The sequence below is a fragment of the Ambystoma mexicanum genome, chromosome 6p, assembly GCF_040938575.1.
Source record: "Ambystoma mexicanum isolate Mex_15411 chromosome 6p, UKY_AmexF1_1, whole genome shotgun sequence".
Lineage (NCBI taxonomy): Eukaryota > Metazoa > Chordata > Amphibia > Caudata > Ambystomatidae > Ambystoma > Ambystoma mexicanum.
The window spans coordinates 822,478,178-822,502,551 of NC_090935.1; the positions used below are offsets into that span (position 1 = coordinate 822,478,178).

The following is a 24,374-nucleotide window of genomic DNA, read 5'->3' on the forward strand; positions in this document are numbered from 1 at the left end:
CAGTTTTTGCACACCAAAATGGTTGCCTGACCTGCCACCCACCAGTGCGAGCGTGAGGGGTCAGAAGCGCCATGAGTGAAACTTGGTGCCAAAGGAAAATCAGCAGTGCCTGTTAGCTCAAAAAGCGCTTTGAAATCACCTTTGTTTCTCTGAATGAAAGCTCAAAATGCCTATTTCAAACATCGCAAGATATTCAAAAATCTTACTGAACACCAGCAGACATCTGGCAGAATGAAGTCTTGTGTGCATACAAAATCTGGAAAGATGAAGAGCCTAAAATAATGTTCATAACAAAACTGGCTGAGCTGTGGATGTCAGCAGCTTAAGTGAAATAGGACTTAAAGCCACTAAAATCGAAATGTTTAAAATAAATGAGTGATTTACTTTGGAGTGTCACATAGGTTGCAACTGTTTAAATGTCATAGTTTTGAACTTAGAATCAGCGTTCTAGCTCATGTGTCAAAATTGTAAGTTTGATTTGAATGAAGAAAAATGGGAACAAAAGGGACATTTGGCTGAAGCCTGGCTTAAAGAGATTGAATTCTGCCCGGCAACTACCCCCGACAGGAGTTGAAACTTGCCCAGCAACTGCATTCACAGGCCTGGCCTGTCTTCTCCTGCCCCCACCAAAAGGAGATTACACCTCTCTGATTGAATTAGGGGAGGGGTACCTGAGACTGCAGGAAACAGAAAAATGAACTTTTCTTGGCACAGGCAAATGCTAAATCAGGGGGTCGTAAATGGCTTCCTCCCGGAAGGAAATGGGAGGGGCACTGCCTCTGTGAGCCAGCTGAGCTTGGAGGCGGAGACAGACAGAAATCCCCCCATGTGCTTTGGAACCTAAACCACACCCATCTGGGCCAGAGCATAATTTTAAAAAGATGGTTAATTCGTAGTACATCATTTTCAAAATGATATCAATAATATCATGATTCCTGTGATTTTCTGTGCACATTTTAAGAGGTGTTAGGACTCTGTGATATGTTCTGGGGGGTAGTAGCGGAAAATAGGGTATTACTCCAAATGTATGTATGTTAAAAATCTGACACTTCATCATCTGATGCCCATATTCCTTGCGCACATTTGTGTACATTCTGGAAAGGTTTAGAGGTTGTGTTCTGGATGAAAAGGGCAGAATTCTGTCAGAAGTGGACACGACATCTTACAAAGACAGGGATCAGATGGTTTGGTGCTACAGAAAATATGTTAACTGGACATCTAATATCAGAAAAATTTTACATACATAAATATGCATTTAAGTCAAAAATAGATTTATGTGCAAAGTGACAAGGGGAGTGTTCTTTCTGTATGCCATAAAAAGGATGCCGGATGACTCACAATTCAGTTCCCCAGTCAGGCGACAGAGAATCCTATAGCCTATCAGGATCCTCAGAGGGTTGGGCATAGAAAGTCAGCCTTCCCACCCACTTTCAAAAGACATAAAAAGAGCCACTGAGACCCAAGGGGACAGTCACTTTCCACTTTCTTGCGAAGCACTTTGCCGGACCAGACAATATCCAGAAGGACCATAGACTCCAGATAGACTCCAGAATTTGAAGCAGAGAGGCCTGAACCAAAAGCTGAATCCTTCTCAGCAGGCCTCAGAATCCAGCCACCTAACCAAACTATTCAACGGCCGGGCTGTGCTGTTCGCTTCTGGCTAGAACTTTTGCCGGAACCAAAGACCCCGACCAGACCGCGGTGCCAGTGCCAGAACCCAGAAAGCAGAGCTGTATCCAGACCGCCGTGCCGTGCCAGAACTTTTGCCAGAACAAGAGATCCAGACCAGCAGAGTAGAGCGAACCGCAGCTAAACCTGTTGACCAGATCTGTGACGAGGCCCATTCCTTCCAAAATTAGGAGTGAGTATCCAGCCAGAGCTGTGCAAAACCAATCTCTTAGTTTAAAATAATCTAATTCAAACAATTTCCACCTATTTAGAACTGCATAGAAATCGTGTGTCCATTCTGTGATTTCGAACCTGTGAAAGTGTCATTTGTCATTCTGAGCTTTACTTTAATTTTGAGAATCTACCTCCACTAAATTGTCTGTATCTTTTGAACCGCACCTGCTAGGAGCGAGATTTAACTTTCATTCTAAAGCTAAGATACTCAGCTTTCCAACTGCCCCTTATAGTGTTTCCGTAATAGCGCTTTACGCACTCGGAAAAAGTGCAACGAATTGAAAACTAGCTCAATCTCACCACATGTTAAAAAAAATAGCTGTCTCTTGCTTGCATTGCTGAAATTCGGTTTCAACCTGATAATCCCTCCTGAATCATTGCTAGTGTTGACCTGGACTAATTCAAAGTAGCCATCACCTACCCTGAATCTCCTAAGGGGAATTAAAATCATTTTTAGCATATTTTCACTTCATTGTAAATCACATTAAAAGTATTTCTGCATGTTTTAAAAGCATACCGGTTGCTCTAAGCTTGCTAGGGGGGAACTGAATTGGTATTACATTCGATTGTATTCCTGAAAATTGTGTGCTCTCCTTCAATCTCCTTATATTGCATGGGGGGGAGTGAATTGTCAAAAGAAAAAGTGATCATATTATCTCTTGTGGAAACCATCTCAGTTTATTTCTGTGCTGCATTCCTTTCCATCATTGCATTTCCTTGAAACCATAAAAGCATTCTCAGCTACTTTATCCTCTATACCAACTCCTAAGTAATTAAAAAAGTGTGCTAGTGTAATATTATCCATTGTTGATCACTGTCATATTCATAAGTGTGCTATCAAATATTAATTTATTTAAAAAAGTGTGATAGATATCTTGTTTAATTTTTCAAATAAATCTTTTAATTTGCAAAACAAACCTACTTCTTGGCTCAGTGAGGTCAGGGGGATTCAAAGAGAGGGGCGTTATGCAAGGGTTTATCATACAGATCTATGAACTTGTCATAAAAATATATAATTAAGGGTTTCACTTGGGCATCCCAGACTCGGCATTGACTTAGTTGGAGTGCTGAATTGAGGTCACTTAACAATGTTCACTGTGGATTGTTTGCCTAGAACTATACTTTGCCACCACTAAGGAAACTGATAACAAAGCAAAATGCTCAGCAATGTTGTTCTATGCTTGTGTCAGTGCATAATGTGACTAATCCCAAGATATTGTCACTGCTCCCATGAGGGCAAGGAGTTGAGGCTGCTACCCTATAGTCCCCCTCGGGCCCCCAACAAGCTTAGGCATCCTTTGCCTAGGCCCTCCTGGGGCCAGGCTCATACTTAATGAAGACTTGTGCTTGGGAACTACTTTATTTCAATGCCAGTCAACATGGAGGCATCCACATAGCTTGGCTCCTTGGAACCAAGCTATGCGGTATAGTGTTTTGGGTGTGGTAGCCTAGGAACTATTTTACCTTGACTACTTTCTTGATGCTATTTAAACCACACCCGACTTGGAGAACACGCTTTGCGTTACTTTGCAATCCTGCAACGTGACGCTCATCGTGTTCAGCAGCATCTGCGAACCTCGGAAGAACAGCACCTGAAAAACAAAAGGGACATCGTTATTAGCAGCAGCTTACCTGTGATTCCACCGCTAGCTTCCCCCTGCTCCTGCAAACAGCATCCAAGGAACAGCGAGCCTCCCGAATCGTCGGATCTGCAAAAGGAGAGAAACAAGACATTAGACATTTACAATTGTGCCGGCAGCTTACCTCTCAAGTCGCCCATCGACCAGCACCGCCTTGGGACTTCTTGCTCCGGGTGAGCACCACTAGCTACGTGAACAAAAGACAACAGGTTAGCAAAGGCAAGGCATCATAGTGCTGCGCATAGCGCCTACTTACCGCATCAAGGCGCTCTCGAAACACCATCACCTGCCGGTGAGTCCAAATTCAGCCAACGTTCCACAGCGAACTTCCGCGCACCTAAGGAGAGAGAAAAGAAAGAAAGGCTTACAGTATAACAGTAATAAGACCTACCTGAAAGACTCTAAAGGGCAGCATCAGTGAAGTAACTAGATCGCACTCACCCACAAAGGACAACGCGCTCCTTCCAAAAAGGCAGGACGGAGAGCACACCAAAACCCATAACAAGGTGAGGAAAGGTCCAGGGAGGGGCTGCGGGCAAACGGGGTGTTGGGAGGCTCTTACCCCAGTTGCCCAGTCTTGAACATTGCCCACCTGTTTTCCAGGCAGAACTTCGCTGCTGATTATACCAGGGAGCGGCTGAGAAGGGCACCAGAGTCCCCGCAGCTGGGTGGCGTCCCTGTGGATACCAGGTGAGCGTAACAGAAAGAGCCAAGAAATAAACATATGTTAAACAGTGCCTGGCAGGTTAGTGAACCAGGTCTGATTGCTACATACTATAAGCCTGAGAGAAGGGTCTGGGGCTCGTACAAAGTTGGGTAATGCCCCAAGAACAGCACACTACGGTCAAGGACCCATATCAGTTCAGAGAAGCATGCTACCACGTGGCTGGGGCCCACAGCAAGTCGGGGAGATCTAGAGAAACATACAGGGGTCTGGGACCCACACCAGAGAGAGACAGAGAGAAGTGCATGAAGTGACAATAAGGGGTTGAGTACCCACGCCTAAGAGAAGGGACATTTTCTTGAAAACTGAGAACTACAGACAAGTCTGGCAGTATAGTGAACCAGGCTTGGTGTTACATTTGGGAACCAGAGAAAGTACAGGGGAAAGGAGAGATTCCTCCTGATACTTGGGAACTGTGTTTTTTTGTGAAATACGAAAGACTGTGAAAGAAAAGGGGAAGGAAGACATTTCCCCATCCATCCTTTTTTTGTACATGTTTGGCGGAGTACCCAACTTCAAGAACTTTTGAGGCAAATAGGAGAACAACTCGTTGTGTTTCCTCACCAGAGGCTGAACATCGAATTGGTATCCAGAACGAGAGACCCTCTGTCTGGATCGAGAATACATCCAGGTTTTCCTTAGTTGATCTAGAGTGTAAGGGATGACAATAGGTTTGGACACAGGACGGTGGACATTTTACTTTATTGGACATCCTGACCGATTCCTTAGTCTTTTTGTTGAAGTGGGTCAAGCCCTCTTAGAAATAGGGTAGATAGGTTTCTTTTTTCTTTACTTTTATATATAAATAAAACTCTTTGCTAACAAACTTGCAATCACTGTTTCAGACTCGTACTTCTGCCCCCTTATATATGGTGTCAGTGGAGGGATTGTGATCCACTTGATAAATTGTGGTGGACCATGTAGCATTTTTGTGTTCCTCCCCCTCCAATGTTAATAATCGTCGAGGAATTAGAAGGAGAAGAGATTCAGTTAAGTCTCCCCAACTGAGCCTATTTATGCGGGTAAACAACTAATCCTTGAAAACCTAAAGAACCAATATCCCAAGAGAAGCTCCTTTTCAAAGGAAGGCTACTAGCTGACGAGACTCGACTATCCGACCACTGGATTGGTCCCATTCAGAAGTAAAATCTTATTGTAAAACTCAATAACAGCATCCTACCAATAGGGGGCTCTAAGTATAAAACCAAGTGATATGATAGTTTGATATGATAGTTTATTTATATAGCGCCTATACACAATGTGTTTCAAAGCGCTTCAAGGCAAGGGAAGGGAACAAGGAAAAATCTGTTACATTCTTACAGCCCATGAACAGTAAGGATGTGAAATTAACTATCGTACTCAGCCTGACGACGTTACAGATAGTACAAGAGCTAAGACGTAGATGAGGAAGGGAGGGGGAGGGTGGGAAGGAAATGGAAACAGACAGGCGACTACTGTACTAGGCCTGATGACATTTCTGGTAGAGCCGGAGAAAAACAAAAGGTGAGGGAGAGGGGTGCAGAAAGGGAGGGGAGGAACAAAACAAGCGACTATCGTACTAAGCCTGACAACATTTCAGATAGTGCTGGATGGGGAACTGGGGGTGACAGTAAGGGGAGGTGAGAGGAGACAGACATGGTTGCTATCATACAAGGTCCAGGGACAATTCTGATAGAGTAAGTGCATAGAAGAAAGTAAGGGGAGGAGGAGATAGGAGAAGGGATAGAGAGTAAGCAGTCAAAAAGAGTGGGGAAGCAAGAGGGGAGAGCGAATACAATTTCAGAAGTCAGTAGTAACACATCATGTTGCAAGCCAAGATACAAGATGTATATGGGAACAGCATGATTCAGGACCTCCATGAGTACAGGATGCAAAGGAAGTCCAGCATGAGAGTTCAGAAAGGGGGACTCACCGTGAATCAATGAAGTCCATAAAAGTCAAATCCAGCATTGGCCACAAGACGGTGATGGTGAAACCAGAATGTATCAGGACAGACTCCTGCAGAAGTAGGCTGGAGAGGGCCAGGGGGGAAGCCGGGTAGAAGGTAAGTGCGGGAAGGACTATTGCCTCTGACCATAGCAAAAGCCTCTCAGTTCTGCATATTGGAAAATGTACATTCATAAAAAGGAACAAGCACTTAATTGTGGCAAACTATGGAAAGGCATCTACCCAACTTGGATAATGACGATGACTTGTTACCTGGCTCCTGTGGAGGGGAAACGTATATCCCTAATACTGACTGAGAGGTCCTCACCATTTCCTGACTTGCAGATGACAACGTGCATTAACCTTTGTGCCCGTACTGTTTTTGAGTCCTACTATTTCACTGGCTCTCCCACAGAGTGCTGCAACCTCCTTAAATTATCATGCTTCCAAAGAGCTCAACCACCCCTGAAGGTTCACAGACTCTCCTTCAGAGTGCTGCCATTCTCAGTTGTTTGGGGTCTCTCTGAGAGACAACTTGGCCCTCCATGACTGTCTCATTCCATTCACTCTTGCACAGCTATCTACTACAAAGAAGGATAGTGCTGCAGCATATACCTCTCTGTCATGTTGTCCAGCACCCCTTGGCGGATAGACATCAGACAATGCAATCAGTATGTGCATGCATGCCTCATCAGCCAGTCCCACAGATTTTGCCTGCATGCATACACTACCAATCACATGCTGCCTCCAGACAGGTGTTGGAGTGTGGCCCCAAGAATATGTCAACTCTCAAATACAGTTCAAGGGTTTTTATTTTCAGAATAGCCAAGAGCTTGCTAAGGGCCACCCCCTCTCTCTCATCAAGTGCAGGCCATTCCCTCCCTAACCCAGGTGTCCCTCAACCCCAGGGTTGTCACAAAAGATCGGCAACCCCTCCTATATAATTAGCTGTCTGATGATGACAGCTTAAAGGCAAATGCCTTCTCTCTCTAAACTGCCTCTCAAAAGAATCTATGTGGTTCCTAATGTAAGTTTCTAAATGTGGTGTAATGTACACTCAGGCCCCACCTGGTCCTCTCCTTAAATGCAATGGTGTTCCTCTACCTGTCTCTCTGTTGCTCTCCCTTTTCTCTTCCTAGTCTCCTCCATACTACTCTACCCTTCATGTCTCCTCTGTTGCCCTCACACTTCCTCTTCTTTCCCTTTGATGTTCCTCTCACTACTACCTAATCCCACCCTCTTCTCAAATCATTCTTTACTACCTACTTTCCACCCTACAACTCTGCCCCACTCTCTCCATTCTCCTTTCCACATTAGTACTACTCTCCCCTCTCCATATGAATGCTCCCTTCATCACACTACTGCTCCTCTCCCCACAACTACATTCACCTCTCCAAACTACTCCACACAATACTGTTCACCCCCACCTTTTCTTGCATTCAGTCTCCTTTCCCTTCTACATTCCCCTTGCATGCACATTCAAATTACTGTACCACTTTCTCTCACCAACCAATACCTCACCTTGCACACTCCTTCAGCAATTCTCCTCTATGCTCTTCTACACCGTCCTTCTATCTTCCTTGACCTCACCCGAATAGACCACACTTTCCTGTTCACTGTGACCCCTTTTATCCATCCCCTTCTCTCCTCATTGGCTCTCTATCTCTCCGTCGCCTGGTTCCCTAGGACAACGGCTGTCTTTCCTTTCATCAGGGGAGGTGCTACAGCCAAGAAAACATACAAAAGGGGTCTTAAACGCCACCCCTTTCTTGTATGCACGTCTGCCGGATCCAGTTAATGGCAGTTCTCTGCATTCATTGTCCCAGTTCGTGTGAGGGCTGTCTGACTTGTCTGAGATGCCCGTTTGAGTAGGGAACCACTTGCTGCTTTCTCGCAGCTGAGTACATTGTCTCTGTGGGTGAGCATGTGAACATTGCTTGAGTGCTCTGCACCCTCCCTATTGGTGAAGTTGTGCTGGTGCAAGTCATGTATCAGGTTGGTTAGGTCAGGCTGCTGCACGGTTGTACCCCTTCTGCTCTTTTCTCTTTTTCTTTGTTTGGTCTGGGTGTTTGCTGGCTGTTCCACCACTAAAGCTGCTGGTGCTTAAAGTGCTAGGGAACAAACAAAGAAACTAGCCGGAATTGGGCTGTGAAAGCATAGGGTGTTAGACAGCGGTACATGTTTCAAAAAATGTAGGCACATGAAGGGACTGGGTCCACCCAATTCCCACACCCCACCTAAGGGCAGGACTGGCCCTAGGAATCCCTTGTGGTAGTACTCCCACCTCAGGCTGAGAGGCATCCCTAGCACCTCTTGACAGGGTCAGGTCTCTGAACCTGTTGCAAGTGGCGCTTGCAACATGGGTCTGCTATTGCCCACACTTGCCAATGCCACTGGCACTGATTGGACAGGATTGTAGGATTATGATGGTTGCCTCCGCTTGGCACAGCACCCCAGATGATGAGGTGCTGCTTCTTAGCCCTAGGAAAGGCTAGCAGCAGCATTGTCACTGCAGCTGGAGAGGGCTTTACTGACATCATTGGTGGTAACAAACTCATTCACTAGCGAAATCTCTTGATGATACTGGCAAATGTGATTCTGTATGACCATCGTCCCCAAGCCAGGGCCTTTGCTTTTCTGCCTCCATGTCACCCCATTGCCAAGAACGTCCACCTTGCAGGGGACCACTGTGGGATATATTGACCCACTCAACGCATTGCCCCACATCACTGAGCTGCATTTGGACAAGAAACAGCAATCTGGCTGTGCTGGCTCATATGCGCACCAGAACCTCAAAACTGCATTTTGGCAGCAACAGAAAAATGGCTGCACCATCTTGCCTCACACACTTCAGGCAAAATGGAACAAGGGGACACACTGAAAAAGTATGCCAGTGTTTTCTGAGATATATGGAATCAAAGTAACTGGCAGCACTGCATTGCTGCAAAAGTCAAAAATTCCCCTTGAGAATGAAACATTTTCACCCTTTCAAAATGCTGCTTTGGTGCCAATTCCACCTGTCATTCTGAAACCACTGTGGGTAAAAAGGCCCAGTCAAACCAACACTCAGAGAGATCAAAGGCAACTTAATTTTTCCCTCGCACGGGAACACGCGTTTATTTCTTGACAAAATGTATCCAGGCGCAGCAGTTCAAAGGGACTTTTTACTCTCTGAGCCAGGTCAAGGGTTAATGTATCTATGCTTTAGATAAGAAGCCTGCTGCAAGGCAAATGACTACAGCTGCCAAGATAGTGGCAATCTGAGGAGCTGCAAACTGAATTAAGGAAATACATGTTAGCAGTTTTTAACACATGTGGACAAATGGGCTGTGCTGACTGAAGAGAAAAAAATTACCTGTTTAAAACTCAATTGTTAATGAAAGCCTGCTTACTTAGCCATGTAAAGGAATTATGTTAGTGGTGATAATACACACATAGGATATCTTCTGTCATAGGTTTGTTCAAATCAAGACCCAAATAAGAAATTAAACAGTTTAAAACACATAGGCTGGAGTTGCAAACTCTCAGGAAAAGCTGTTATTCCAGTTGCCGGCCCTGAAACTCTTCCAAGGAAGGGAGATGCACCCTAAATCCAGAACACGTTGGAGCGAAGTGCCAAGTTGAAAAACTTTGAATGGGATAGGACAATGAAAGTTCACATGCTCATCAGACATTCGTCTGTGCTCCAGGCTGGGACAATAGCAGTCCTGGGACACTCACCTGTCAAGTGTGAAGAGGCAATAAAACCTTCAATTAAGACGGGAAACCCCCTTGCCTGGAAGGAAATGACAGCTGCTTGCAGTTGAAGGAAGAAAGAAAAAAACCAGGATCAAGTAAAAAAGGGACTGCCTTTTGGTGCAAGAGACTATGGTATAAAGAAACTTTAAAGACTCTTATTTATGTAGCAAGAATTAGCAGAAATGTAAAAGTTTGCAGTGTTAAATCTAATTTTGTGGGCCATCTTTTAGAACTTGGTAGAACTCACTGCCGCATGGGGAACAGAAGTTACGAAATATGATAGATTCCCAGGAAAGTATTAACGTGGCAAACATAAGATTTTGTACATACATCCCTGGGGACAATTCGCATTAGTGTATATAGTTGTGGAATTTTAGGCCAAATCTTTAATGTGTAAAATTACAAAAATGTGTCAGAAAGGCGAAACAAGGTCGCACAGACTGGAGGTTTGGACTAATCTGTGCTGCACATCATATGTAACCTGTGGGTATAATTTGCCAAGAGATTGCCAGTGTATAAATGTATGTTTTTGGCAAAATCAGATTTTCAGTAAAGTAAATGTGGGAGTTTCTGGACATTGTAAACCTCACCTTATACACCTGACATCATTCCCTTAGAAATCCAACCAGCAGAGAGCAAGGTGGAGATTGCTACCCTTGCCCAATACTATTGTTAAGGGTGTCTAGTAAAGCCTGCTCCTGTCATACACTGTGATGATGTCACTTGGCATTATAAATAAGAACCCTTGACAACACACAAACAAACACACACTTGATTCCTGATTTCCTAAGCCGGCGCCCTGCTCACGTCTGTTCCTGTCTTCATCTTGTATTTATCCATCTAAACTCCAGATCTCAACCCCAAGGCCAAGCATTGCTGATTCTGCTTCAGCTAGGCCTCAATTCTAAAATAATCCCAATAACCAAGGGAAATGCTGTTGTGTTTTCGGAAGCATCCTGAACTAACCTGGCTTGCCACTCACTGCATGCTGCTGCCATCCTGCTCTCCTGATGCCCTATAGTAGCCACTAACCAGAATTACCAGTCCAGAAGAACTATCCTTTGGTATCCAGTCCCTGCCCCGCTGACCCAGTCCTGCTGATTTTTCCAGCTGCCCTGTTTACACCAGATCCGTGTGGCGACCAGAACCGCTGACTGTCCAAAAACCAAACTAAAAGTGGACTGTGGGTATCACCAGGAACCATAGAAACATAGTATACCTTGTTGTGCCTTGTCCTTAGTTCCAATCTCTAAGCTATCCTATTCTGACCCCAATAATTTATAATATTGTCACAATCATTCTTGCTACCCTCCTTTGATTTCTTGTGCTAGTGCCAACCTCTTTAATAATTTTGTCTTGTAAAATCCTAATCTATTAATCCTGTTTTGAGTGATCGGACTAGGTCCGCCAGGGCAGGCGTGGAGGTGAAGGGTTGAACTCGCGAGTCAACCCCAGGGGTTACTGTGTCTCAATCTGGTAGCCTAGCCTGAATGCCCTAGTGTAGAGTAAAACTGTCCTTGTCAAAATTGATTTCTGTTCCTTTTTCGCGCCTTCATTTTCTCAAAAACGCACCTCACTAGATCTTGCATAACTCACTCATTTTATCAGCTAGAGACCTCATTGCACTTTCATATTGTACCTATGATCCATAGCTACACATAAACCACATCGTGATTTACAATAATTCACCCGTTTTTATTCAAAACCGTTTTGGTAAATCAAATTCAGGCGGGATTTGCAAAAGTGTTAATTTTACATTTCATTTTGATTATAAACTGTTTTCAATCTTCCATTCAATTCCGAATTGTATGCTTTTGCTCAATCCATTGCTTGTGATTGCTAGTATCTTTCCAGTGTTGCTCCAGTAAAGAATTGTTTTTGTTTCAAGAGTTTTAGACACATTCATTGTTTATTCATCCATTTCCGAGTGTCATTTTAGCATTGTCGGGGTTTAAAATCCATTTTTCTCTCTTGTTTGGGGAGGGGAAAGTCAGATTTTAATTCTGTTTTCCATTTGGCTTTCCTCATTACCTGCTGCTTCTGTTTATCCACTTAAAATTGATTATTAATGGGTTGAGTGCATTGCTTACATTCCTGTTGTTCTTATCACCCCATTGGTGATTGCTGCCCCATATTAAAAATTGTATGATTTTTTTAAAATTTTAAAATAAATAAATAAATAAATATACTATTTTATCAACCAGCCTGGTTCATGGTCCATTGTGACCCGGGGTATTTGAAAAGGGGGTGTGATATGAATGGTGTATCATCTCAATATTGAATCTAATCTAACATAAGCATTTCAATTGCCCGTTGTATACTGGGCCGAGACTAAGGTGTGTGTTGCCTGATTGAAATCCTTAAGACCACACGCTCCTTACCATTGACTGTCTTCCTGCTGGCAGGTCAAAATTCTGCCACACTTAGGAATGCACATGCTGTGTGAAGTCTCACCAATGACACCTGTGCCTGCCTAGCCCCCTCTGCAGTGGCAGGTGCAGTGTGAATCTTCTGCTCCATCACCACCATGAGCTTCTCTTCCGCCTTCACCCCAGGTAGGTCTACTGTCTGCTGCAGCACCACCATAGGCTGTTCCTCACTGTGAGGCTTCTCCCCACATAATGCTCCTCCGGGACCTCCCCCTCATTGGTACCCTTGCCTTGACTTGCTGGGTCAAGGCAACCTTTTCCTATGCAATGTCCCCCTCCCCAGATGGCAATTGTCGCTGAAAACTACTCCAGGGTGCTAGCAGCAACTGTCCCCTTCTACCACACGGGGAAGAGGAGGCCTGTGCCTTTTCCCTGCACTGCCACTTTGCATCATGCTCACCTGCTCTCTACAGGGCCTGCCTCTCCTTCCTCTGTGCTCAAAAGGGCTTTCACCGCAGGCCCTGCCTCCATGCTCAAACAGGCCACCACTGCCAGTCCTCCCTCTATATGGGTGCCCACCGCAGGTCCTGCCTCATTACTCAATGGGTTCTGCACCACAGGCTAGACCTCGCATCCTCACTGGCCCTACCTCCTATTCCAATCATCCTGTGCATGAGGCCTTCCTCAGCCTGCCCCTCCGACTTGGAAACCTGGCAATGCTATGTGGACTCATGCCTGTGAGCTGGTGCCAACAAATAACACAAGTTCCCCATGATCTACTGTCAAGGGTGTTCCTCTTCCAGTGAGGATAAATGCAGCTTCTCCTCCCCTATCAACTACTTCACTTCCCAGGGCTGCAAGCGTGCCAATCCCCTATATATTCTACCTAAAACGTGAGCCAAAAACTGGAATGGAAACAAAGTTAGAGAAGCACAGAAAGTGAACAAAGAACACCCAGAGAAGTACAGCCAAGGATAAAGACATAACACAAAACAATGTTACAGTATTTCCAAAATACAGGTACGCACATAAAGAATGACAAACCAACACAACAAACATTTGGGGAGACAGCAAACACACCAGAGGAAACTGGGAAAGGGTAAACTGTGTTTTTGTTTTGTTTGTTACTTTGGTGAAAGCAAATGGAAGAAGAACTTTTCTTAAGCCTTTTAAAGTTATTTCAGGGTAATCAAAAGGCAAAAGGAAGCAGAGGAAAGGGCAGAGGTTATTTTCTTTTGTTGCCTTTTTCATCAAGGAGAAACCCGACAAAACAATAAACGTACACTAAATTAACAAAGGGTTTCATAAACACCAAGGAAACAAGAAAACCTGCAAACGCACCAAACGACACAAAACATGTTAAAATACTCCTAACACCCTCCAATTGTTAGACTTACATGTGTCTCTCTTCTTAAACACAAGGGCCAGGACATGAGCTGGGCCTTTTATGGAGCTATACTCTTTGTTTAGGAGACAAGCCCTCTGTGTGTTTGAACAAACTCAGCAAATCAACCCACGATTTAACCTGAGAGTCAAAGCACCTGAAAGGAGACCCGAATCCATGCAAGACTTGCAAACCAGCAGCAAGATTCGGCTAAGGATTCACTTTGCCAAAATAATGATACACCACAGGTGAGATATGACCGGCAGTTTAGAAGGCTATATCTGCAGCAGGCACTTTAACATCCTTAGCTGTCTTTTAGGGTTTGGAACCTGCATTCAAATATCTTTTTGATTTCATATTTTATTATTTGAATGCTTGTATTTTATTATTTTTTTTTCTCCAACTTCTTTATTTAACCAAACTTCCTCCTTGGACTCGCCTCCAACCTCCTCATTCACTCTGCCACTTTACTGATGTAACCCAACCTCATCTTTGGACTCTCCCCCTTCTCCAATAATATCTACATCTCCCTCTGCTCCTCCAGCTTCCTCCTCCAACCACCATAGTCCTTCTTGGATCTCCTCTTTCATCTCCAATCGCTCACAAATCATGCTGCTCCACCCTTTCACCTCCACCTCACGGCCAGTAACAGAGGGGGTCCCACAAGGAGCATCCCTATGTCCCCTGCTCTTCAACATCTATCTGAACCCTGCCATTAGTATACAGTGATAGCATACAAAAGATTTCGGTCTAGCTGGTCACACATCAAATCTTCAGCACTATCACTTCATCCTAAACCACCAACAGCACCCACCCACGTGCCTGACCTCTGAGCTGCTTACTGGATCCTAGCCAGCCCACCTAAATACTAATCTGGCAAAATGCACACATGCATCTTTTAATTCAAACTCTTATAACCTCCTACACATGGACTGCGGTCACCGAGGGCGTTCCATCCACAAAGCGCATTGAGGCCATACAAATGGGGAAAGGGTGCTATATGAATGATGAATACAATACAATTGTCGTTTTACAACTCTCACAACACGCCTTCCATCCGCTTCTCCAAAGGTGCACAGACTTAGTGAGTTGCAAGCTGCATTTGTCCTGGAATAGCCCCTCCTCTGTACTGGCTCTCAGGGTAACAGGTTGCAGCTGTGCAGGCAGGGAAGGAAACCTTTGATTGGTCCGCAGTATGTCCTCCTGGTGCCTGCTCAGATGAGAGGAGCTCTCATGGTTAGCGACTAAATTGGGTAGGGCGGGGATCTTGGTTTCTAGTACAATGCACTTTCTGCTGGCTGCCAGTGGCTTCCTTCTTGGAATGTTTTGGGTGAGTTTCTCTTTCTACATGCCTTTCCCCGGCCCCCGCCGTTCATAAAAACTGCCCTGCAGAGCGGAAAAGTGCTCTAGTGCCAGCCTTCTGTTATTGGGGTGGCTCTGTTGCGCTGGATCCGGGTATGCAGATCCAGCAAGGGCTGCGTACCCGGATACATGTCAGAGGATGGCAAAAGCAATCTCTGATGCCCAATTTCCCATTTGTAATTTGTCTGAGGGGTTTAGCTAGCTCTGAGGGTTTTCTTAAAGGGACAGGGTCCAGTTGTCCTGCTGTCTGCCCTATTGTGGAATAATGCTCATGGTGTAAGTACTATGAGGGTAAAGGCTCTGTGGCTGTCTCTGCAGCTTGTGTGGGTCACCCAACAGACAGAGGGATTATGGGTTTCAATCAAAAGTTTGCCCTTTGTGATTGGTTCCTGCCAAGCCACAGGGCCACATTGTGGTGCCAAAGGGCATTCCCCGGTTTACCTCCCCTCTCACCATCCCCTCCTGATACCATGCAGGGGCCACCATCTCCTTTCAGTGGCAAGCAGAGAAATGTCCCTCCCCCTCCCCCTCATGACTTTGATGTTGGTGGTGCACAGTGTCCATCACACTGCTCCCCCAGCACCTTAGGAAGGGACTCCTACTGGAGTCTGTATAATACTTGTTTTTTAACAACTGTATGTTATGAGCTGTGCATGGAAAACAGGAAGCTCTCTTACATCGTGATGAGTGGCAGCAGATATAGCGGGGAGTGAGCAATGGCTCATGGGAGTGACAGTGCCCTGTGACACGTCTCCTAATACTTCTAAAAGTTGGATGATGAAAGCTGCAATGGTAGGGTTTCCTTCTAGTAGGTTCTGTCAGCAAGCCCACATCGTTGTGTGGGCGGACCGCTGTTGCGGTCCATGCGTACAGGACGCTACGCTGGGGCGTGGGAGGGGCGGGACCCAGGGTATGGCAGTTGCCGCTTTGTAAGAAATAAAGAAGGTTGAATAAGTTGGTGGCTCCGCGTGAGATTATTGTATGCATGAGCGATCGGGGCCCTCCAAAGCTCCAACAATGGCGACGAGGGGAACACCCTCCACTTACCTGATTGCGGGGCCTGCCGTCGGGCAGTGAAGCGTGCCGGCGCGCCCCCGTTCAAAGAAGGAACGCCGCCACGCATTGCGGCCCAGGCTGAAACTCGGGCCTGCCTCCACAGAAGCCCGCGAAATCCTTCCGACGCCCATTACGAGGTGTCCCGGACGGAAGCGCTGCGTCGCAGTACTACGCGCGCACCTCCCCAGGCACATTTCATGAATCGGAACTCCTGTCAAGAGGACCCTCCAAATCGCCCACGTCCAAAACAAGCCATTCGAGCAGACCATCAATCAACTGCTCAGAGAATACAGGCTCACACCACACAGCACGACAGGAACGTGTCCTGCGGACCTCATGTTCAGGTGACCAATCACAACGAGACTACCGGAAGACCCCCGGCCACGAGAACCGACGGCACTTGAGCATGAGGCAAGGGCTAACGATGACGAAAGGAAAGCAAGAATGAAAGAAGTCACCGACTGTAATAGACGAGCCAGTGAAAACCTCATACAGCCTGGAGATGAGGTCTGGTTCCGACAACCAAAGTCTAGCAAGGAAGAAGCTACGTATGCACCCACCCCACTGGCTCGACCGTGACCCGAAACATATCGCACTTCAAACGAGTGATGTCTAACCAGGGAGAAGAAGGGGAAAGGAACAGGGACAGTGAAGAAGACAGAGCACGGGATGAACCCTATCTAGGTGATGGGGAAGAGTCAGAGAGTGAGCGGAACACCATGATGCAGGCTGTCGAGGAGGCAACCCCAAGCCGGGTAAGACGACCACAACGGAGCCGCATGAAACCGCTACGCCTCATAGAAGAAATGGGGTAAGAAGCGAGAGTGGACTCAGTTTAAAAAGGGGGGAGATGTCAGCAAGCCCACATCGTTTTGGTACGGCAGTTGCCGCTTTGTAAGAAATAAAGAAGGTTGAATAAGCTGGTGGCTCCACGTGAGATTATTGTACGCGTGAGCGTTCGGGGCCCTACAAAGCTCCAACAGATTCCACAGGGCTCCAATTAGCTACCCAATCTGTGCCTTCTTCCAAGACAATTTAAACTACAAAACAAAAGCCCCCTTTTTGAAAATGTCTTTAACACGCATGATGTCTAGTTACGCAAATAAATGTGTGTTTGGAACTTCACTTTTTCTTCACATTATGCATAATAGCAATCGGCATGTTATGTTTGTGTCCAACAATGACTGGAAGCATGAGATCTTACCCCAGAGTTTCTTTTTTTGTGTGTCTAAATTGTAAACGTGCTATTGCAAAGCCAAGAGATTTTGACTATACATCATTGTATACCATACATTCCTATCAGGTTTATTATGTGATGTGTGTAGTTTAAAGCCATCGCTTTGTACATAATTACCTTTTCTCTAGAAAGCCACACTTTAATGGTAAGTGTCAATTACTTGCTTGTTGTATTTCCCTTTGTGCTTAAACGCAATGTCATGTGCAGTTTGTGTTATGTCGCTCTGCAGAGAATAAACAACTGTGAACCACGTGTAAAGGTTGTTTTCTTTGTTATTAACGCACGTATACGGTCCCTTTTATAGATGGTTGGGTTTGTAATGAAAGTCTAGCGAACAGGTTCTGTGCGAAATGCAGAAAGCTAGCATTTCCTTTTGATTGCAGCGACCATGCGTTCTCTTGGTTAGCCTAGCACGCCACCTCGTGTCGGGCTTCGTCAAGTGCAGAGCAAAATGCAGATGTCTGTGTTAGCCTATCCTTAGCAGATTTTATACTACGTGTATTGTTGTTATATGTACACTAACGTTCCTAGCTAAAATCGGTATCTCTTGTTATGTTTTACAGCTCATTCGACAGGAAATTTGTTTATCAGCTACGGGGCATTGGACCAATCGAGCAAAGCGCTATTCTTGTTGTGGACCCCAGCAGCTCTGCCATTGTTAAGTCCACGGGCAGAAACTTGTAAGCATGTTTGCTCTCTACACACCACGTTGCACGTTCAGTCTGTGGGGAATTGGAAAACAGGCTTTTGGCAACTCACGTTCGACTACTTGGGTTGGAATTATATGTTCGTGTACCAGGCATTTTTGTAAACATCCAATATTCAGTATCCAGTAACTCACTTTTAATGTTGACAACTGTCACTGAACGATGTCATCAAAGATGTCCGATTTAGAATGATTCCTAGAGACAACATGAAACCGCCACAATAAATTCAGTTTGCTCATGAGAGTGTAAACACGGGCACTTATAGTAACAAGGGCCTCGGAATGCATATTACTAAAAATGTCTATTTTCAGCATCCCAATTATTAAAGAAAAAATGGGTGAGGATGGTGAAACACTTTCGTGCTCATTTTGGGATCTGCGTATCGTAAACGAAATGCATAAAAGGCTTGTGCCAGGTTTTTATGCATTTTTTTTAGTTTACGCGCCATTTTCATGTATTTGTATGACGGAGAGGAGCGGTGGAACATAACTTGTGTTGCCTGCGCCTCCTCCTTCCTCTCTGCCATACTAATACTCCAGCAATTGAGCCGGCATGGATTCAAATTCTGGGGCTTCCTTTGGATTTTTGCACCAGCAAAAAGCAGGTAGAATCCATAGGAATCCATTGTAAATGTCTCCTGCCATTGCTACATGCCAAGCAGCACTTGCTCAATTTGCATGCCGGAGTGCAAAAGGGGTGGCATACAAGTGTATATGCTGCCTTTTCACCCTCCCCTTTTGCACTCCGCAGTGAAGAAAATTCAAGGCGGAGACCCGTTCACACAAAAGGGTGAACTTACAGGTCCCTGTCGCTGAATTACGACAGGAATCGAAAATGAGCCCCGTGGTCCTTACAAAGAGTCCTACTTCAAACCACGAGGCTTGACACCTATCAACTTCCCTCTGTCGCTAAAAAGCAGAACCCACGCAAGATATTTTGAGCATGAATCGACAAGAACGCCCAACCATACAATGTAGAGCCGTGTTCCAGGTCTCCACTCGATAAAAAGAGGAAACTACTGCCACCCAGAAATAGGAGATGGGTGCACGTGGGGCTGCTCCCTGCTTCCACGTCACACACGATCGGATCAGCGATACCAGCAGAACAGTGCCACGCGAAGGAGCTCCAATGGTATTACTAGGGGATTTTAGAGGAACTTGGTAAAGATACCTCTTTCAATTGTCATGAATTAGTCAGGGACGTCATTTAGGGGTCGCCAGAGGTTGCAACTGCGACCTCTGAGGTCTCCCTTGCGACCTCTGTGGTCTCCTTTGCGACTTCTATATAAAAAAAAAATATTTATTTTTTTTGTTTGTAATGCACCATGTGTCTCTTTACTTCTGGAGTGGCTGGCTTTCTTGTTCAGGCCCCTTGAAAAACATAAGAAAAATAAGAACAGGAGTGCCACAAATCTAACACTTTCAGCACTGACCCTAAGTAAGAAAGAATAGGAATACCAAATAATGTGCCTTTCTGGAATTCTATACAATAATTGCTAGACTCATTAAAGATTTATTTCAGGCACACTTCAGGGGGTGAGTCACTGATTTAGTCTGTTCTTAAACGCCTCAACTCAGCCTTTCATCCTTCTGCGGTCGATAAATGAGTACCAACACAGGTTGGGTGATATTCGTTTATATTTTTCTATATAAAGCGCTTAAGCATAAGTGCTATATAATAACACATTATCATTTAGTCATGGGCGTCTGCTTGCATTCACAGTAATTTGGCAATATGGGCCTATACACACTGATCTTAAAGATACATATGGCGATCCATTCTTGTATGAAATGTACATCACATTATAGTGATATCATCACCATATTTTTCGTAGTGTACAATGCTATGTGATGCCACTTCCTGTTTTGTCAACAGGTGAAAGGTCGTGTTACATCGCTTCCCGCAATATCACTTCCTGTGATGTCATCAGGGGTCACGGGTCGTGTGATGTCACTTCCGCTACACCTGGCATTTTGGTGAAATGACGTCCCTGGAATTAGTAGGTGCAAGAAGAATGAATAACAAAACGATATAGGTTTTGGGATTAAAATATATTTTTATTCACCCATTGTTAACAGGATGTACACCCCCCCCCCACCGTCCCCCCTCTGAAAGTTTTTTTCCTCCCAACTTCAAAAAATATGGAGTAAAGTACTCCCCTTTCAATATCTTAACTGGAACTCGGGGGATGCCTCTCCTTCCAAAGAGGGAACTGCAGAGAGCTTCATAACTTGACTACTGTAAATACAAAACACGGGGCGCTGCTATTTCAAGCACTTGGCATTAAGAAATCCATGAAGTTGCATACTCAGAAAAGATTGCAAAGCACAAGCTCACGAGTAAAATCTAGTTACTGCCAAATGGGCATTGCTGAGTAGTTTCTCGGTAAGGGAAGGTGCCATATAGGGCCTCATTACAACTCAGGCGTTAAGGGTTAACACCATCGTTAACCCTTAACGCCTGATTCTGATTTTAACGCCTGCTTCTAGCAGGCGTTAAAATCCATGGCACTAACCTGCCATGGTGCTAATTACGCCGCCGTAATTTACGGCGGCGTAATTAGCGCCTTCCCCACTCCCATTATGCCCTATGGGGCAAAAATGGGGAAGGGAAAATGGGAAATGGGGATTTACCGCCCCACTCACCTTGGAATGGGGCGGTAAATCCGCCATCCACCATGGTGTAAACAGAGTTTACACCATGGTGGTAAAGTTGGTGCACTTAGCACCAAGGTTGTAATGAGGCCCATAGTCTCTTTACAAATAGACTATAGTGCTGTCTTTGAAAACCACTTCATAGAAAAGCTCTTCCCATTTCAGCAAGGGCCGATTCTGTGGCAGCCATGTTTGCTTTCGAGCAAATGTCTCACAGTCCCAAAGGCAGAAGACTAGCCACCCCGTGAACTGTTAGAGAATTATGCAAAGGGTGCATATTACTTTAAGAGCACTTACTGAGCGAGGGCACGGACCAACCAGGGCACTCAGTAGGGTTCTCACTAGCGAGTGTGTCCACTCCAATTAACGCTGAATGACAATGGGGTAACCTAATGATGTTCCTGGGTTCGAATCAACATTGCTGAGGGGAAGGCTACTGTTCAACCTCACCAACGAGGCCGCCTGGTTGAGGGGAAAAAGTGGACTGGAGGTCTGGCGACCTCGGTGCACAACCAGTAATACAATGGCCAAGGAAGAGCAAATGCAAGAGAAGTGTAACAAATGAAACTCGCAGTGGAACAAGCTGCTGAGAGACTTACTGTGCACTCAAGAATGACTGTAGACTCAAAGCAATGATTACAGACACCAAAGTTTCAGGCAGAATAAAAAGCAAAGTAAATGCAAATGGTAGACAACAAGGAAGAGTAATGTGCAAGGTAACTGGAAATAATAAATAGCAACGCAGACTAAAAGAAGCTCAATTCAATTGGGAAAACTTTGGCTGACTACAACACAGCTGGAACACATGCGCAGGGGATATTCATAATACAAGGGCAACTGAAACTGTTTAAATGAAATACTGCACACTTTAACTTCATACCCAATATCATTCTTGAAAAGGTACACTAAATTTGATCAAAACAGTCACTAGATGTCCCTCTACTATAAACTATTTTCTTTTTTTTTCAACAAAACATTTTATGAAACATTTTCACATTGTATACATCAACATAATTATCAGGCATATGTGCAGACAGAGTAAATACAGTTGGATGCAGTCGTGTGTTCCAATGCACTGGTTTTGGGGATAGTGCTGGTTAATTATTCGGTGCTGGTGAGAGTCCTGCTGTGTTTGAGACTGGGCCTTCCTGGGCTACTCGCGGGCCATTAGTGAGTTTGTTGCTCCAAAGCTAGTTCTTGCTTTCTGTGCATTTGCATGGGGCCTGTGATTTGGGGTCAGTCTCTAATGTGGTACTACTTGAGCCATCGGGTCGGGGGGGGGGGGTGTGAGGGGGGAGGATGAGTCCGCCCTGAGAATTTCTCTGCATAGTTCAGGAAAGCGGCGCATGTGCTATGACATTTATTTGTGTTCTCCAGGCGGATGGCTGTGATTCTTTTGGCAACTGCTGTGCCCCAGCATTTCGCCCACCACATGGGGAGCGCAGGGCCGTCAGGATGTTCCCACAGGCAAGCTATTGTGATTTTGGCTGCAGTAAGCAGTTGGGTGCATAAGCTTGATATGTGCTGCGTAAATGGGAAAGCTCCTCCTCCGGTATCCCCTAATAGAACTATGCCGGGGTCCCATGGGATGGCTATTCCCGTTATCAGCTGAAGTTGTTCCAGCACCTCACGTCAGAATTGCGTCGCTTTCGGGCAGGTTCATAATAGGTGGAATAAGGAGCCAGTGGTCGAACATCCTCTCCAGCATTGGGGTGGAATTGCCGGGTTGCTTTTTTTTAGTAGTTTGGGAGTCAAATACCACCTATAGCAAACTTTCATCCCCCTTTCCTTGTTAGTGACACATTGAAAGCTTTTATACATTGGAGCCCAAATGCGATCCCAGTCTTCTGACTCTAATACACACCCCAAGTCCCTTTCCCAGCTGAGCATGTAGTTTTCCTTTCTATTTGGGTCAGTTCTGTCGAATAGTCAGTATAGGGTTGAGAGTTTACCCCTGGAGTTTGGTGTTGTTAGAGTGCGCTCTAGAGCAGTTAGGTCCCACCCTCCATTGGTCCTCACAGTGGTATGAGATAACCAGTGCCTTAATTGTGTGTAGTGGAATCTTTCGTCCTCCTTCACCCGAAATTCTTCTTTACACTCTTCGAATCTTAAGGGCGTCCCGTTGTTCAGGAAATCTGATACCTGTGTCAGTCCCCCCTCCCTCCACGTGGCGAATCCTTGTGGGTGCAAGCCAGGGGTGTATTCGGGATTCTTCCATTTCGGGCTGCTACCCCATTTGTGTGCTGCTTTCCTCCAGCATTCTGTTGTGTTCTTAGTCGATGTCAGTGGGCCTGAGTTTGGAGTGGTTCGAGGGGCTGTAACATGTGGTAGGGTCATTAATGGGGTTAGGCTCCATGTTTCTTCTAATTACTTCCATCAGGGTGGGTTAGTGGCCGTTTGCCACGTGAAGGCATGAGAGAGTTGTGCCGCCCGGCAATATTTCGATACGTCCGGGATTCCCAGCCCACCCATACTTGTGCCCCGCAGCATGATCCATTTTGCTATGTGTGGTTCCACCCACCCCCTCAAAAACGAATTTTGATATGCTTTTTTGCAGTTTTTGGAGGTCCCCTCCGGGATGTGGATGTGGTTCTCCACAACCAGGAGACCTCTTGTCTGTACCAGCTCTCTAGATCTTTATGCAACTCGCTACATAACTGTGGGAAGTTGAAACGGTTATGTGCTCCATTTTGTTTGGGATTTGCACCCCTAGATAGCCGACACAAGATTTAGGCCAGGGGATGGGGTGTTTGGTTGCCAGAGCCTCCCTGTGTTTTCGTGGGATGTTAACTGCCAAAGCCGCGGACTTGGAGTAATTAACACTGAAGCCCGATGCTTTACCGAATGCCTCAATTTCTTGCCAGAGGGCCTCCACCGAGCTGTCTGCCTGAGTTAGGGTGAGGAGGACATAATCTGCATACATGGCGGCTTTGTATGTGCATTTGGCTACTTTTAGGCCTTGTATGTGTCTGTTTTCTCAGATTTTGATGGCAAATGGTTCCATAGAGAGTGTGAATATTAATGGGGATAATGGACAGCCTTGGCGAGTACCTCTGGAAATATTGATTTTGGGTGATCTTTTGCCATTTATCCTTAGGGTTGTGGTGCGATGCTTATAATTGGACATGGACCATTTTATGAAGTTGGGGCAGAATCCAAAATAGGACAGTGTTAGGCTAATATACCCCCAATCTAGCAGGTAGAAGGCTTTGTGTACATCAAGGGAGATAAGGACCAATTCCGAACCCGTTATGGTGATGCTATCAGATTGATGGTGTGACTAATATTGTCTTGGTTGCTGCGTCCGGAGATAAACCCAGTTGGATCGGGATGAATTAATTCAGGGAGAACCGTCCGTAGTCTAGTTTAAAAAAAAAATGTTTTTATTATTTATATAACCATCAACACACACAAACAATCCAGCAGTGCATGTCATTTTCATCAGGCATTTGATACATTACTGCAAGTTAACCACTGCTCTCCCTTAACCCACCCCCCAACTCGAGCCTACTCTCCCACTCCAAGGCATACATTAGTTTTCAAAAATTGATTAGCAGAATTTGCTCATTCAAGCTTTATTGATTAGCAAACAAACTTATTTGATTAGCAATTTTGTACTAACATTTAATGTCACCAGAATTAGTTGTCCCCCAAGACATAACATTAGCAAGAATG

The 24,374-nt window shown here is 45.3% G+C and overlaps 1 protein-coding gene across 4 annotated transcripts in view; it reads left to right on the forward strand.

Moving 5' to 3' along the window:
• Positions 1-24,374, forward strand: part of PAM (peptidylglycine alpha-amidating monooxygenase) — a 1,287,650-nt gene that overhangs the window by 954,876 nt on the left and 308,400 nt on the right. For all 4 annotated transcript variants that reach the window (XM_069625460.1, XM_069625461.1, XM_069625463.1 and 1 more), the window contains one exon: positions 17,902-18,018. In XM_069625460.1, the coding sequence (XP_069481561.1) occupies positions 17,902-18,018 (117 nt within the window). The remainder of the gene's footprint in view (positions 1-17,901; positions 18,019-24,374) is intronic.